Raw genomic sequence first — 16,779 nt, 5'->3', positions numbered from 1 at the left:
AGGCTTTGGAGACCACTCAGGAGAGGGGATAGGACTAGGCCGTCTGGAGAGCTGAATACTTGGGGCTGCATTTTGGGGTGCAGAGGGAGACGGGGTGGGGGGGAGGAAGTGACCCCTCTGAGAGCTTCCTCTCTTAAATGATTATTCTTGCTAACTGGATGCCAGCTGCTTCTAAGAGGAATGCTAGCTAAATGCTTTCAGCACCTTCTAAATTACAGCGCTCTGGGGAAAAGCCGGGGCTGCTTAGTTAGGACTGATTGCCAGCCACAGTTTTCATGAGATAGAAATGCTTCCTGAACCCTCAGAAGAGGAGCTCGCTGCCCCCACCATCAGGGTCGCCCCTCTGGAATACTCACCCTGGAAGTGCAAGCCGGGACTCCTGCACACATCCTGAAAGAATCGGAAGAGATACGGCTTCAGGACGTCCGAGCACTTGTGGTAGGCTGTGAGGATGTGTAGCAGCCTCCAGCCTCTTTGGCAGCTGTCCCTGCAGAGGTACACAGGAGGATGCCATCATTAGGGCAGCAATCTGCTGCCCCAGATTCAGTAGCTTCGTCTTGGAACTATCGAAGCACTCCCAGCTCTTGGGCAGAGATTTCCTGCTGGTGTGATGGTCGGACATGGGGACTTGGGATCTAAGAGATTCTAAAGTTCTTGGGAAGGGGGAGTGAAAACCTCAGAGAGTGAAGGGGAGAGCAAGAGGGAAGTGAGATAAAGAAGGGACAGTAGATAGATAAAGAGCAAAGGAAGGAGGAGGTGGATAGATAGGGAGGGGAGGGAAGCAAAAAGAAAAGGGGCAAGGTCTGACCTCAGCATTCCACCTGATACATAAGGGCTATTTGTCCAAAAACCTGTGGGACCACATACGTTATCAGCTCTATTTAAAAGAGCAGCACAGACCAGTCCCTGGTTATCCAGGATAAATGACTAAGCACCCAGAACGCACCCCGTTTTTCCCCTGGTACCGAACTTTGGACTGAACCAGTCTGGAGACTAGAATGGTTCTTTAAATGAGAGGAACTCAAGGCTATGACATCCCTTGTAATTCTACAGTCACTTCTAAGTCTGGAGGAAAGAAGCAGAGGGAGGCCAGAAGATTTCTGTGCTCCAGCTGGGGCCTCACTCACGGCTTAGTACTGGTATTGTCTGTGATCTGCTTGATGACCTGGCAATAGGCTTCATCTCGAAGCACTTCATAGTCACTGCAGAGCTGAAAAAAAGGAGAACAGGCTTATGATTTTATTTTTTCTTGTTTTCCTTTCTTTTTTTAAAAACCATTTGCAATTTTTCTATATATATTTCCATAATTATCATGCTACACACAAAAAAATCAGATCAAAAAGGAAAAAAAAAAAAAGAAAACAAAATGTAAGCAATAACAACCCAAAAAGGTAAAAATGCTATGTTGTGATCCACACTCAGTCCCCATAGTCCTTTCTCTGGGTGTAGATGACTTTCCTCATCACAAAACCATTGGAACTGGCCTGAATCATCTCATTATTGAAAAGAGCCACATTCATCAGAATTGATCATCATATAATCTTGTGGCTGTGTACAATGTTCTCTTAGCATCACTTCACTCAGCATCAGTTCATGTCTCTCCAGGCCTCTCTGACATCATCCTGCTGATCATTTCTTATTTTTTTTTCTTTCTTTTTTTTTTTTTTAATAGCCTTTTATTTACAGGATATATACATGGGTAACTTTACAGGATTAACAATTGCCAAACCTCTTGTTCCAATTTTTCACCTCTTACCCCCACACCCCCTCCCCTAGATGGCAGGATGACCAGTAGATGTTAAATATATTAAAATATAACTTAGATTACACAATAAGTATACATGACCAAAACATTATTTTGCTGTACAAAAAGAATCAGACTCTGAATTATTGTACAATTAGCTTGTGAAGGAAATCAAAAATGCATGTGTGCATAAATATAGGGATTGGGAATTCAATGTAATGGTTTTTAGTTGATCATTTCTTATGGAACAACAATATTCCATAACATTCACACACCATAACTTATTCAGCCATTTTCCAATTGATGGGCTCCACTCAGTTTCCAGGTCCTTCAGCCTTATAATTTTAGAAATGGATGAGACTTCATTATTTTACCAGTGAAGAAATCAAATTTTCAGGATATGAAATGATTTACTCGGGTTATAAACAGAATTAAGTGGCAGGGTGAGATACAAACTCAGGTCCTCTAACTTGAAATACAATGTTTTTCCTCCTCTCTCCCCATTGGGTCTCTGGTTACAAACCAAAAACTCAACAAATTATTATTAATATAACATTATATAAAGTAATAAACATAATTATATAGCATGTAATTAATATAGTATTAATATGTAACATATTAATATATAAAAGCTACATATATATTAATATATAAAACATTTTTCTTTCTATTCCCACATAGCAGTTTTTAGTTCTGGCCCTTATCACCTCTTCCTGGACAATTTCAAAGGCCTTCTCACTGTTGGTCTTCCTGTCTCAAGTCTCTTTCTTCTCTAATCCGTCCTCCCACATCTGTCAACATGACTTTTCTAAAACACAGGCCAGTCCAGATCACTCACCTACACAATAAACTCTCTAGACTCTTGGGATAAGATACATACTTTTCCTCTGATTTTTAAAGATCATCACGATCTGGTTTCAACCCAACCTTATTATACATTACTCTCCTTTCCATATGCTGTAATCCAGACCTTTTCAAACAGGCCTTCTCTCTGTTATACAGAATTATCTCCTGTCTCCATATATTTACTTGGAACGCCCTCCCTGCTCTGCCCCACAGAACACTTCCTTGAAGGTTCAGCTAAAACACTTAGTTTTAATAGCTTAAAGCTACACTGACTTTTGGAACACTGGGTGTGTGTGTGTGTGTGCTTATGTGGGTACATATTGTCTCCAGTAGAATACATACCTCCTGAAAACAGAGATTGCCTAATTTTTTTGGCCAATTCCCCAAAGCCCTTTTAGGTAATTAGGAGCTGAGCTATGAAAAAGCCCCAGGCCTTGTTATAGAAATGCTTAGCATGTTCTCATACTCCTGGTGTTCAATAATAATATAGCATCTATTATGTGTCAAGCATTGCACTAAGGCCTTTTTAATTATTAGCTCGTTGGATCCTCACAACAACCCTGGGAAGGTAGCTGGTATCATTATCCACATTTTACAGATGGGGAAACTGAGGCAAACAGCAATTAAGTGGTTTTCCCAGAGGCACACAGCTAGTAAACGTCTGAGGCCAGATTTGAACTCCGAGCAATGGTACAGTGGACACAGTGCCAGCCTGGAGTCAGGAAAATTTTTGTTCATGAATCCAAATACTTGTCCTTGTTTGTCTCAGTTTCCTTATCTGTAAAAGAGATGGAGAAGGAAACTTCTCTAGTACCTTTGTCAGGACAAGCCCAAATAGGGTCATAAAAAGTTGGACATGATTGAAACGACAAAAATAACAAGAACAACAATTTCCTAGCTCCAGGCCCAGCACACTGTCCACTGGACTACCTAGCTGCCTTTCTACCTCTCTGTTCTAGTATGATACTTTAAATCAGTAAAGCACTTACAGGTGCTCTAAATCCCTCTCTATGTCTCGCCCCTCTTCTCTGGCAGATTATCCCATCTCCTTTCTCTCTTTAATCTTCGGTTTTTCCTATCTATTGCAATCTGAGTTCAAATTCTGCCTCAGACCCTTAAGTTACCTAGCCTCCGGGTCTCCCCAGGCAAAAATATGCTAGGTATTTCTAGTATTTATTCTCAGGTATAAACCTGCTAGGTATTTCTAAACAAGATTCATTTCTTAACTCAGCTCCTAATCACCTAGAAGGACTTGAGGGAATTGGGGACCAAGAGAACTATGTAGTGAGGGGGTCTTGACCTTGAGCATGTTTTCACTCCAAAGCTACTGCCCAAGGCCCAGAATGGAGACTGGGAAGAGCAAGAGGAGACAACTACAAAGCCTCATTCTGATTCCTCTGAGGACAGAGAACTAGCGAGGGCCTTTTAGTGAGGGCCTTTCCCCACTCCTGATTCCCTACTCCAGTTGGTGTAAGTCAATCCCAAAGAAGAAAAAAGGTAAAAATTGTTATTGGTTAGTAGCCATTCATGATCCCCCATGATTGAGGTGAATCTCTCCCAAAGATTATCATGGCATCTCCAGTTGGGAAGTGAGGATAGTTCACTCACCTTCTACTCTTGGACTTCCCTTTTATCTCCATCCTTAATTCTACCCCAGCACATCACATTAGAGAAACCCAAACCTTTTTAACAATTTATTTCCTGACCACCGGAGTCCATACTGATTTCTTTCTCTTTCCTTTGAACTCCTACAGCAAGGATATTTGCTTAGCAAACACTAGTATCCAGTTATCTTTTCATCCATTTCTACCTTCTCATAGTTTGTTTAGAAGTTCAGAAAAAGAAGCTGTTCAGAAGTGTAATAGTGTTAATCTTGGAGTTGGGAATTTGCGAGTTCAAATCTTCCTCCTGACCCTACTGGGCATGACTACAAGTCACTATAAAATGAAGATAATCCATATCGGTGAAGAGGATAATCCATACCTATGGTATCTGTCTACCAAGGTTATTATGAGATTCAAATGAGATAATATACGCAAAGCACCTTTAAAACGTCAGCTACCATTGTTCATCATAAGCAGCGATGATTTCTTATACATCTTTGTATTCCTCGTTACAGTGGGCCTAACACAGGTCTGGGCACCCAGCAGGTGATCAAACCTCTCCCCCCCAAAAACTTGTCAGTATTCTGCCTTTTTTTTTTTTTTAATGGAGCTAGATATTCTATCCATGGATGTGGTAAATGGCTTTTGGGGTGGGGAAGGATGTCCCATGACTTATGCCTTTTTGTAATGAGTAGAGGAACAATAACTGGACTGTTTGAGCATTGCTTAGGGTCTACCCTTCCAATTTATGTGTCTAGATTCCACTGGGGAGACCGTACCACTCCCTGGATTTTCCGAGGCTACTCTGGAGAAATTGTCCCTTCCTCAATATGATCCTTCCACAGTCTTAGAAGTAGCAGCCATTTATCATCCCAGGTCCTGGAGTCACCGACCTGCCCTTTAGTACTCCCTGAACTTCTGGTCTCAGAGGGTAGCTTCGAACCACAGAATATCATGGCTGGAAGGAGACTTAGAGGTCACCTCTTGAAATACCTTTGTTTTGTAGATAGAAAACTTAGGTCATAGAGAAATAAGAAACAAACCTTCAGGAAGGAGCGAAGCACCTCCAGCTCGGTCTGGGCCTTCATTGGGAAGTCCCCCATGAACTTCATCACGGCTGCAGGAAGTACATACCCCACCCAACCCCAAAACCCCAAATTAGCTTAACATCATATATTTTTCTTCCTAACCTGGGCCCTTCTCTACCATGGGGGGCTCCCAGAGAAGAAGTTGCTTTCTCTGGTGGCAGGATTGAGAAAATGAAATGCTGGGGCAGATGTGAGAGGACCCAGGAGAAACAGGAAGCAGGTAAAATAAAAGTTCCTTGAGGTCATTTTTGTCTTGGTTTCTCAGCTGTATAGCCCTGTGCCTGATTCATTTGAAGTACTTAATACATGCTTGTTGATGGAATATTGAAGATGGATGTTAAGGGAGATACAATAAAGTATCCATGGTCCATGGCCACAAGTATCTTTGGAGAATAGCTCAAGAGCTGGGAGGAGGAGGGGTAAGAAGATATGCCCGGACTTATTTGTCCTTGGCATTATTTATTTGCTAAAAATGAACTCATTTTCTGAAATGGGATAAAAAAGCTTCAGTCCTAGAAGTGGATTCGGCCTGAGGGCTTGAGGGTTAGTCCAAGACTTGGAGACCCGGTCTCAGGATGGAAGTTCAATTATAGGGAGGTGAGAGAATATCTTGGTAATAAGTGAGGAAGAGGGACTCGGGCATTAATTGGGGTTAACAATACTTTACCACTGTACCACCTATGTCCCATCATTGGGGTTCTCAGAAAAGATGCAGGGCCCTGAAGGTGGGTGAGCTTCATGAAGAGATACCCAGTAGTAGTTGTCTGGGACACACACACACACAGAGGGAAAGAGAGAGAAAGAGAGAGAGAGAGAGAGAGAGAGAGAGAGAGAGAGAGAGAGAAAGAAAGAAAGAAAGTCCTTCTCCAGAAAAGCCCTTATTTCTGTCTCATTTCTTGACAGGTTGGGAGTAGGGACAGAGAAAAGGAGAAAATAGAATTCTTGATGTCTTGGAAGGCATTTCCCCCTCCCTCTCCCAGTACCTAGAAACATCTCTGTGGTCATTTTGTTTAGGCTGCTGTTGCTGAACTCGATGAGGGATTCCTGGATCGGTGTCTGTGTAAAAGAGAGAAAAATGAGGGCACGAGAAATCAGGGGGGAATTGTGGTGATGGGGAGAAGCTTTCTCTGAGCTGAAGGGTCCTCAAGAAGTGGTCCCATCTAACCTCTTTTTACAGAAGAGACTGTCCAAGGTCACGCAGCTAGAGCAAGGGTCTGAGCTCGGATTGCTGGACCCCAGACTCATTATTCATTCCATAGCACCAGGATGTGCTATGAAGGAAGCAGTGGCTCTGGGCCATCCCAAGGAGGGCTGACAACAACCAAACTCAGAAACCACATCACAACACAGTGTTCTCTGGGTCAGGGAACCAAGAACGTGGGGCACTGATAAGGAGGGCCAGGAACACTGTGAAATGGAGGTGCTACAATGTACTAAAGGCATCTCGTGACACGAAGGGACATCTTACATCCCAGGACATTCCCATACAAGACTCCAACTTTGGGCCAACGTCTCTATCAGAAGAGATTAGTCTCCTGAAGATTTTGGAAACAGTATTTCACAGAAATACTATGATACAAGCTCATGTCTACATCGCTGAGTCACTTTGGAGATGGGGCAGGTAGTACCACACTCACCAGGGACTCCCCCCTCCTTCTTGGCGATGATTCTGAAAAGGCAACTTAAAACTAATGAATATCGGATTTGCAAGAAAATGTGGACGTTGTCCAAAAATGTTGTTAAGTGGAGAAAAGGACATTAAATAGGAAGCTTTTACCTCTTTGGCCACTCCATTGATATGGAGCATGTCCACAGTCATGACACTGACTCATGATACTATCTTGTCAGATGTTGTGATGATAACATCACCAGGTTAGATATGGTGACCATGACACCATCATTTTTATATTGTGACAATGATGTCATCACATCAGATTGATGATGTCATCAGGTAGATATTGTGATGACGACATCATCATATTAGATATCATGCTGATGACATCATCATGTTAGATATCCTGTTGATGACATCATTGTGTTAGATATGTTGATGACATCATCGTGTTAAATATCATGCTGATGACATCATTGTGTTTAATTGGGAAATGGAAGAAAAAGTGGAGTTAATGATAGAGGAAGAAGGCGGATGAGAGAATGGAGTGTTCAGGGATTCTATGTACATTTTCTCCATTATCTTTGTGCCTGGGATGATAACCTCTTACTGGTGAGGGAGAGAGGGAGAAGATGGCAGACAGGGAGGAGCACTTTTATGGCTCAATCTCCCCTTTCTAATTTATCCTCCACATGGCTACCATATTAATATTCCCAAAGTATAGGTCAGCCTTGTCACTCCTCTGCTAATAAAACTCTGGCAACCATATCTTGAATCTAGGTTCAAAGATAATCTCCTTTGGATTTTAAGAGTCTTTCCAATATGATTCTAGTCTCAGTTTCTTTTTCTGTAAAATTGGGATCATAAGAGCACTTATATCCCAGGGTTCTTCTAAGGTTAATGACATAATATTAATAAAGCATTTTCTAAATCTTAAAGTATATGAATGCTATTGTTTTCATCATCATCCCATATACCTATCTTTCTTCCTTTCTTCCTTCCTCCCTTCCTCCTTTCTTCCTTCCTTCTTTCCTTCCTTCCTTCCTTCCTTTCTTTCTTTTTCTTTCTTCCTTTCTTCCTTCCTCCCTTCCTCCTTCCTTCCTTCCTTCCTTCCTTCCTTCCTTCCTTCCTTCCTTCCTTCCTTCCTTTCTTTTCTCTCTCTCTCTCTCTCTCTCTCTCTCTCTCTTTCTTTTTCTTTCTTTTCTGAGGCAATTGGGATTAAGTGACTTGCCAGTCATACCTAGGAAGTGTGTGTGTCTAAGTTAAGTATCTAAAATCAGATTAGAACTCAGGTCCTCCTGACTTCAGGGCTGGTGCTCTATCCACTGTACCTCCTAGCTACCTCAGTATTTATTTTTAAAACCTAATTCTCTTTGTACATAGTGTTTACCTCCAATAAGAACATAAGTTCTTTGAAGGCAGAGACTGGCTTGCTTTCTATCTTTGTGTCCCCATTGTTGAGGACACATCCTGATATACAGCAGACAACTAATGAATGCTGCTTAAATGAACAGGTCAGGAGAATGGGGAAGGGGAGGTCGAAGTAGCAAAGAGGAAGCTGCAGTGATTCTCCCTAAGCACCTACCTAAGAGCAGAGGAATAGGTGAAGTGGAAATGGGTAGAGAATAACAACTAGTAACTTGGACCTGGAGCTGGCTCCCCATCAAGGGTATCAGCAGACTCCTGGAGAGTAGACAGCCAGTCTACAGCAGCCCTCCCCCCTCCACCTCCTGGCCAGGAAGTACCTTGGAAAATTTCAGCATGTTGCTCACGTCTCTAGATTCTCTTCCTTTCTTGGATTTCTGCCTAAAAGAATCCCTGACACAGGAAACAAGAGAGCTAGTGATTTTCCAGCCTTTATATCTTTGCTTATGCTATTTCCCTCCTCCAGGAAATCAGGAGAATATGAGTCATCTTTTCAGATAGGTAAGTATTTTCCCCTTTCTCAAGCTGTAAGCTTCTAGAGGGCAGGGACCAGATTTATGTTTCCCTGTACTCTTCCTCCCTTTCCTCCCCACCTAGTGCTGGGTATAGAAATAAAATTCAATAAAATTTGCTTGAGTGACCAACCTAAAGTTTACTCAGGCCAGGTATGACCATTACACAAAGACCAGCTTGGGGAGGAGGTAATATCACCCTCAAGTCCTCCCCTACCAGGACTATCTCAGGGCCACCAGGAAGATGCAATTTGGCCAGGGTTCTCTCCTCCTGACCTGCCCGTAGCTCATTCAGAATCCCAGAGGTTCTGTTTTTCCTTCCAGATTTGTGATGTCCCCCCAATCCCACCTTTCTCTTTCCCCCTCCCACCCCCCACATATAATCAGAACACACATAGATCGCCTTTGTGGATCCCGGAAATACTTCTGAGCAAATTCCAGCATTGTGTACTGATGAGTAGGGAGTAGAGATGCCCCATAGACTTCCTGCTGGGATGCTTCCTCCCCAAACTCCCTGGAGATGTCCCTAGTCATGGATGCCTACAAGGACAAGGGAAGGATGGACACTGGAAAAAAACATCAAACAGATAAAAATATCTACTGCTAGATAAAAATAGGAGTTCTATCTGGAACTGAGTGAATCAAGAGCCGGTATAGAGCACTGGGTTTGGAATGAGGAGACCTCTAAACTCTAAACTTTGCCATTAACAAACTGTAAACTTGGACAATAATTTCACATTTCTGGGCCTTGTGTAGAACAAAGGTCTAACATTCTCCTGGTCTAGGAATGGGGATAAGACTGGATAGTGGGACAGATGCTTTCTTCCAGGGGCTAAAGGCTTCCTGCCTTTTCTTTCCTTGGCCAGTGCCCATGTGCTAATAGAACCCCCTTCCAACTCCCAGTTTCCATGAGGGAGAATAATCACCTCTGTCTTCCTGCCAAACTCCTGGGCCACAGTAGAAGAAGCCACTGCTACAGCCACGGCGGCCGCTCTGCCGGACTGGTCCCGAGGCCCACCCATGTCCAGCTCTGAGGGTAGCTGAAGGAAGTCAGGGGCAGCAACGGGCTGTACCAGGTCCATGGGGAATCGGCCAGGCCTCCCATGGATGGCCCCAAACTTCCATCCTGTGGGATCGGGCAAAGGAAAAAGCTCAGAGAATGTGCCACAGATTTTCCTCATCCCCCCAGTATCTAATGGCCTAGCTGGAATGAGTTTGTATTTTTGTACATATTTTGTATTAACCAGTATGTTCCCTGAGAGCAAAATAGAAGCAAAGATGAGGTCATGTGAAAAGCACTCTATGAATGCTCATCACCATTATCCTGTTTAAGGAGAGAAACTTTCATTTTCATCTTTGTTTCCCCAATGTCTGGTGATGGAGGATGTGATCCTGGGCAAGCCACTTAACTCTGATATACAACAACAACAACAACAAAAATCCGTGCAGAGGACGGGCTGAGAGAGAAAATGGATTATGCAGAATCACACAGTTTGTATGCATCAGAGGCAGAATTCGAATCCAGATATTCCTGATTCAGACGCTGCTTTCTACGCCACACTGACTCTACATACAGTCTTAGAGAAGCACATAGAAACCCTCCAAGATGAACAAGGCACACACACGTGTGTAGAGAAAGTCATAGACACTCAGAGATACAAAAAGATGGGTGAAAAATTGGAATATTATTCTATAAAAATGATGAACAAGCTGACCGTAGAAAGGCCTGGGAAGATTTACACAAACTGATGCTGAGAGAAACAAGCAGAACCAGGAATACATTGTACACAATAACAGCAAAATGGGCAATGATCAGCTATAAAAGGCTTGGTTCTTCTCGGTAGTTCAGTGATCCAAAGCAATCCCAATAGACTTTGGACAGAAAATGCCAGAAAAAGATCTAAGGAGACTGAATGTAAATCGACACATGCTATGTTCACTTCTTTTTTTCCCCTGGTTTTTAAAAAATCTTTTCCATGGTTTTTCTCCTTTGCTCTGATTTTTCTCTCCTAACATGATTCCCAAAGCAATATGTGTTAAAATAAATAAATCAATATTTTTAAAAAGAGAATCGTACATGCAGACACAGAGAACAAGTTGTCCCCACATTAGAATTGGTCCTTCTTTGAGGCTGAGCCAAACTTGTTCCTTAATGGGACCACAATGGGCCACTGTTAATATGGGACCAGCCACAGATGAAGTATTCCAGGGCTGGGAACTTTAGAAACAGGTTCAATTATAGCTCTTTTACTTTCTGTGTGATCTGCAGCAACTCATTTAAGTCCTCCAGGCTTCAGTTTCTGTTTTCAAGTGAATAAGTTGGATTAAATGACCTTTACAATTTCTTCTGGTTCTAAATCCTGTGATTATTCATGCCAGGATTTCTTTGGATTCCTACACTGCAGTTCTCAGCACTGTCTGCCTCGGAGCAGCAAAAACAGGGGTCTAAGTGAACTGGTTTCTGTCTGTGTAACAAGCATATGTGAATATGTATACACATATATCAATGTACACACATGAATATATATGGAGAGAGAAGGAAAGAGACAGAGTGAGAGAGAGGAAAGAAAGAAGGAAGGTGACAGAGAGAGAAGGAGAGAGAAAGAGAAGAGAGAGGAGGAGAGAGAGAAGAAGAGAGAGAATAATGAAGGAGACAATGAGAGAGAAAGAAAAAGACAGAGAAGGAAAGAGAGAGAAAGAGAGAGAGAGGAGAAGAAGAAGAAGAAAAAAGAGGAGGAGGAGGAAGAAGAGGAGAAGGAGGAGGAGAAGAAGAAGAGAGGAAGAGAGACAGAGAGAGGAAGAGAGGCAAAGAGAGAGAGAGAGGAAGAGAGAGTGGAAAAAAGGGAGACAAATAGAGGAAGAGAGGCAGAGAGAGAGAAGGAGGAAGACAGAGAGAGAAGAGAGAGAGATAGAGAGTGTACAGTGAATAGAGACGTGGACCTGAAGATCAGGAAATCTCATCTTCCCGAGTTCAAATTTGGCCTTAGACTTGCCCGTGATCCTGGGCAAGTCACTTAACCCTGTTTGCCTCAGTTTCCTCACCTGTAAAATAAGCTGAATAAGAAAATAGCAAACTATTCTAGTATCACTGCCAAGAAAACCCAAATGAGGGCATGAAGATAAACTACCATGGAATAAACACACACACACACACACACACACACACACAGGCTTTTCCCTAGTACCTACCAAAGTCCTGGGTGTCCCTCTTCAGCTCCTCCAGGTAGATGACCTTCTTCCTGACTACGTAGCCATAATTGTATCCTGGAGGCACAGGTAGGAAGGATGGGAGGCAGAATGGGGTTATCAGCTCATGATCCTTGAGTTTTCTCATGCATTTCCCCTGCTGTTCTCACCAAGCCATGTTCTAGGGGCTGCTGGTATTATGGATTTTTGCAACTGAGCAAAGCTGAAGCATTGTAACAGTCAGAAAAAAATAGGGCCGGTGGCAGGAAGTCGGGATGAGGTTCAATAAATATTGATAAATGAAGATAGCCACGTAGTAAGTCATATGCCAACTATTCCTGGCCTGAGTAGTGGTTTGGGGAAATTAAAAAGTCAAGAAGCTTAGAGGTACTGTGCACACAGGGATCTGTGGGCATTTAAGGGTGTGGGGCAGGGAAAAATAGGATCTTGAGTTAATCACTGGTCTAGCATCCATTAGCTCCTGAGATTATTGCTTCTCCTTGGGGCTGACTGGGGCTTGGTTGGGGGCCCCCATTACTCACTGACCCCTCTCAGGCCACTCTGAAGACTGAAGATGGATGATATCACCCTTGTGGAAGCTCAGGAGATTCGGGTCGTCTGGCAGGTAGTTTCTCACAGCAACCACATAATCAGAATCCTAGGGCACAGGAGAATTTGGGAACATTTGAGAGTCAGTGGATAGAAGTCTGCCATTATTTATACTCAGAATGCTTACACTCATAGACTCCTACCCAGCTCCTTCCACAGTCATTCCCTCACTCTTAAGAAACCAAGGACCCTTCAAGGCACATTGTTTTTGGTTCTGATCTGTGAGTTCATAGAGGTAGGGAACTCCCTTTATCAACATAGATGGCAAATTCTCTGGCATTTATAGTCCAAGAAAAGTTACCAAGAAGAGCAAGACTTCTTCAACTTTTTTCCCCACTCACAACCCCTTTTTGCTAGAGAATGTTTATGTGACTTGTCAATTTTACATTTCATGAAATACATGAAACATTTTACAAGTATATAAAATCAGTACATTTACTGATAACAGATCATAATTTCAGACCCTCCACATTCAGTTATATGACCCTATATGGGGTTGCAACCCACAATTTAAGAGGCTTTGACTTAGAGACATGGAGAAGTAACTTATTTGCATCAAAAGCAAGGTTTGAACTCAGATCTTCCTGACTTCTGTCCATTACTCCTATGCTGCCTCAGACCCAAACTCATACATAAACATGCATGTACACTTAGGTATATATATGACTATATGTGTGCAGACACACGTGTGTGTATGTACTCACTAGCTATATCCATATGTATATATACATGTATAGATATATATACATAAACACACACATGTGTATTTGTATGTATATCTTATAAACACTGCCAGGCCCTAGTACTTCCCTGACTCATGATTATTTTCCAAATACCCATTCTTAGACATACTTGTAAGAATATACAGACAGCCCAACTCAACATAATCAGAATCAATCTTCACTGCCCCCTCCTCTGCACTCTGTAGTGAGATCATATATGTATATGGGTAAATATATGTATTTATACACATAACAATCACTATATGTATGTCCAAATACACACACATACATTCAAAAACCCTTACAAAACCTTAGCCCCAACAGTGGGAATTGAGAGATATTTATATAAATTGTGAAGGACGGACAGAGCAATGTCCTTTCTTCCTACACTATATTCCTTATTCCCTGGTTTCTTACCTTTTTGAGCTCCAGAATAAAGTCATCCACCATGCTCTTCACCTGAGGAGCTCGGGCTGAGAAGAGAATGAGCTTTTCACTGGCCAGGTTGAATTCCAGCATGTTCATGGAAGGGATGGTCACAAAAAGGATATCTGTATAGCTGGAAGGCAGAGGGACAGGGCCATGTGAGGTCCAGGTGAGGAATTCATGTCCCCAAATCCTTCCTAAGGTAGGGAAAATTGACCCTAAGGGTCTCATGCATTCATCAATGTCTGAAGATTTTTTATATATCTATATCTATATATTTATATTTATATAGATATATAAAAGAAGCACCTACTCTCAGTCCCATTCCCAGGTTCCTCTCATATCCCTTGATTAGGGAGATTAGAATTAAATAGAATTTAGAATTAGAAGAGATAACCTCTCTGACTTCCCCTAAACAGCCTTAGAGACACCTTTCTCCCTCCCAGTTTCGAGTGGTAGTCTCAGGGGAAGGTGGGATAAACCGCAGAGAGGAGAAGGGAGCGGGAGAGGGGGAGGGCAGAGTTTTGTGCCAGCCACAGGCTGGCAATGGCCCTAATGAAGGCTATTAGTGTAATTCCATATTATGTGCCCAATATTGTCATATGACCGATGGGGAGATGACTTGAGACAAGGGGAGGGGAGAAAGAAAAGACTGCCTATGGTTTATTACTTGTGGAAAGAGGGCACTAGTGCTATCAGGGAACAACTCTTTAATATTATTTAATCGAAGAGAGACGTGTTTTGTTTGATAATTCAAAATGTGCCAAAGGAATAAAGACCTGGCTCTTTTAAGAAAAAGAAAGTGGCAAAATGGTCCAAAACTAGAGTGATGCTGATGGCAGGGATCACCAAAGGTGTTAATTTTTAAGAGGGTCGGGTGGGGGGGGGGGTAAGAGGTGAAAAATTGGAACAAGAGGTTTGGCAATTGTTAATGCTGTAAAGTTACCCATGTATATATCCTGTAAATTAAAGGCTATTAAATAAAAAAAAAATTTTTAAGAGGGTCACCAAAGCTGGAAACTCCTGAAAATCACACATAGAGTTATCAGAAGTGCAAATGAAGCCGTTTACACCAGAGTTCCCAATAGTCAGAGTTTATTGACTATAAAAAAGGAGCCAACTTCAAAAGTCATCTTGGACAACCCAGATTTTGGGGAAAATATAAACAGAACAACATTTAAAGAAAATGGACTATGTAATAAATCAAGTATAAACTGTAGTTTGTACTTAGGGAATCTTGGTTCATTTAATCATTTCCCTAACTGGGTTGTTCATTGATTTGAAAGTCAAAAGTCAAAGTAACCTATTTATGTGATATAATCTAAATAGATTATTTTAAAAATGAAAAGTAAGTGAATAAAAAGGGAAAGCAACATTGGAGAGGAAATGAAAGGCTCTTACCCTTCCACAAACTCACATTGAGTATTTATTTTTAATATATTATGAATCTATTTGCATTGCTATTATTCAAACCCTTGTCTCTATAAAATCTGATTCATTGGATTACTTATTCTTCTGAACAAAGGGCAGTATGATGTGACTGAGGGAGCTTCATAGTAGATTTGAAATCCCTCTATGCCCTGAAATCTATCCTCTTTTCAGTGATAATAATTAGCAAAGCTTTGCAAAATACTTTATAAATATTGACTCATTTTGTCCCTACAATAACTCTCGGAGACAGGTGCTTTTTTTTTAACCTCCATTTTATAGGTGAGGAAACTGAAGCTGACAAATTTTAAGCGATTTACCCAGATAATGTCTGAGGCTAAATTTGAAGTTGGGTCCTTCCTGTCTCCAGGTCCAGGACTCTATCCATTGGGTCACCCAGCAGTGACAGAAAGGTCACCTTTTCTTCCAACTCAGTGGCTGGCCCCTTATCAAGCGCTTGTCCTTCCCAAGGCACGTTGAATGCCTGTTACCTGTAACTCCGTAGGACCCGAAGCTGTTCCCCTGATGACCAGCTGCCCTTCACCAAGCGAAGGAGCTTGATGCCCACATGAGACACAGCCAGAATCTGCACACCTGTGCCCACACTGCCCTGCAGAGGAACAACAACACATGGATTCAAGAGCTTGGGGTAGCATGAGCAGGGGGACAAGATGAGAGCAGGAAGGTGGGAAGGACCACATCTCAGCTTGTCAGTAGCCCAGAGACTATTATTCATCTATCCTGGCCCCTCCTTTGTCTTCATCCTCCGCCCTTCTCCATTCTCTTCCTAGCATCCTTCCTAGGAAGCAGGAGAATAATGGTCCCCCTAAATAGGTCTCTGGGTACCTATCCAGCATCCTTGTCTCTTAGGGAATAGACCTGCCTGGCCAGCTGAGAGAGAATCCCCCCCCCCCAATCCCTTCCACCTAAAGGGAATGAAGGGAAAAGTTCCCATCAAGGAATCTCTCAGAGATTTGGGGGCCTTTCCCATTCCTTATCCTATCCTATCCTAGCAGGAAAAGGAAGAAAGACCTTACCGTGGCTGGGAAGAGTCGGGAGAAATAGACTTCCCAGCTCTCTCGAGCTTCATTGACCACTGTCCTCTTGATGCTCTCATTCACTACTGGATGTAGAGAATCCAACTTATTCTGGACTAAGAGAAGTAGAGACCCAACCATCATTTTCCCTTCCTCCCTCTCTCTCCCTTCATCTCTAAGAGACAAATTCCCAGAACTTGAGACCTAGAAGAAGTCTCAGTATTCAATTAAACCACCTTTTCACATTTTATAGATATGGAAATTGAGGCCCAAAGGCAGTGACCTTTGCAGAGTTATTTGCAGAGTTGAGACTAGAAGCTGAGTCTCTTGGAGTTTTCAGATTAGGGTTCCTTCCAACAAGTACTATTAGTTGGATGTTTTTTCTACTAGACCATCATAGTATCCTCGAAACTTTCTTCTAGGGGACTGAATTTTAGGGCTTTATTTTATTTCAGAGGTGCCTTGATGAATTCAGGGCTTCAGGGCCATCCTGTGCCTAAGATATCTAAGATACGGTGAGTAAAGAAAAAGGGAGATATG

The 16,779-nt window shown here is 42.4% G+C and overlaps 1 protein-coding gene across 1 annotated transcript in view; it reads right to left on the bottom strand.

Moving 5' to 3' along the window:
* MYO15A (myosin XVA) overlaps nt 1-16,779 on the bottom strand; it is a 125,224-nt gene that overhangs the window by 25,186 nt on the left and 83,259 nt on the right. The window contains 12 exon segments of the mRNA XM_031938533.1: nt 357-487; nt 1,128-1,210; nt 5,238-5,311; nt 6,266-6,338; nt 8,640-8,712; nt 9,226-9,371; nt 9,758-9,957; nt 12,021-12,095; nt 12,564-12,675; nt 13,766-13,907; nt 15,694-15,812; nt 16,240-16,355. Coding sequence (XP_031794393.1) covers nt 357-487; nt 1,128-1,210; nt 5,238-5,311; nt 6,266-6,338; nt 8,640-8,712; nt 9,226-9,371; nt 9,758-9,957; nt 12,021-12,095; nt 12,564-12,675; nt 13,766-13,907; nt 15,694-15,812; nt 16,240-16,355 — 1,344 coding nt within the window.

The sequence above is a fragment of the Sarcophilus harrisii genome, chromosome 1 (genome assembly GCF_902635505.1).
Source record: "Sarcophilus harrisii chromosome 1, mSarHar1.11, whole genome shotgun sequence".
Classification (NCBI taxonomy): Eukaryota; Metazoa; Chordata; class Mammalia; order Dasyuromorphia; family Dasyuridae; genus Sarcophilus; species Sarcophilus harrisii.
Note: the sequence above shows the minus strand (reverse complement) of the source record. Positions and strands in the feature narration are given on the sequence as shown.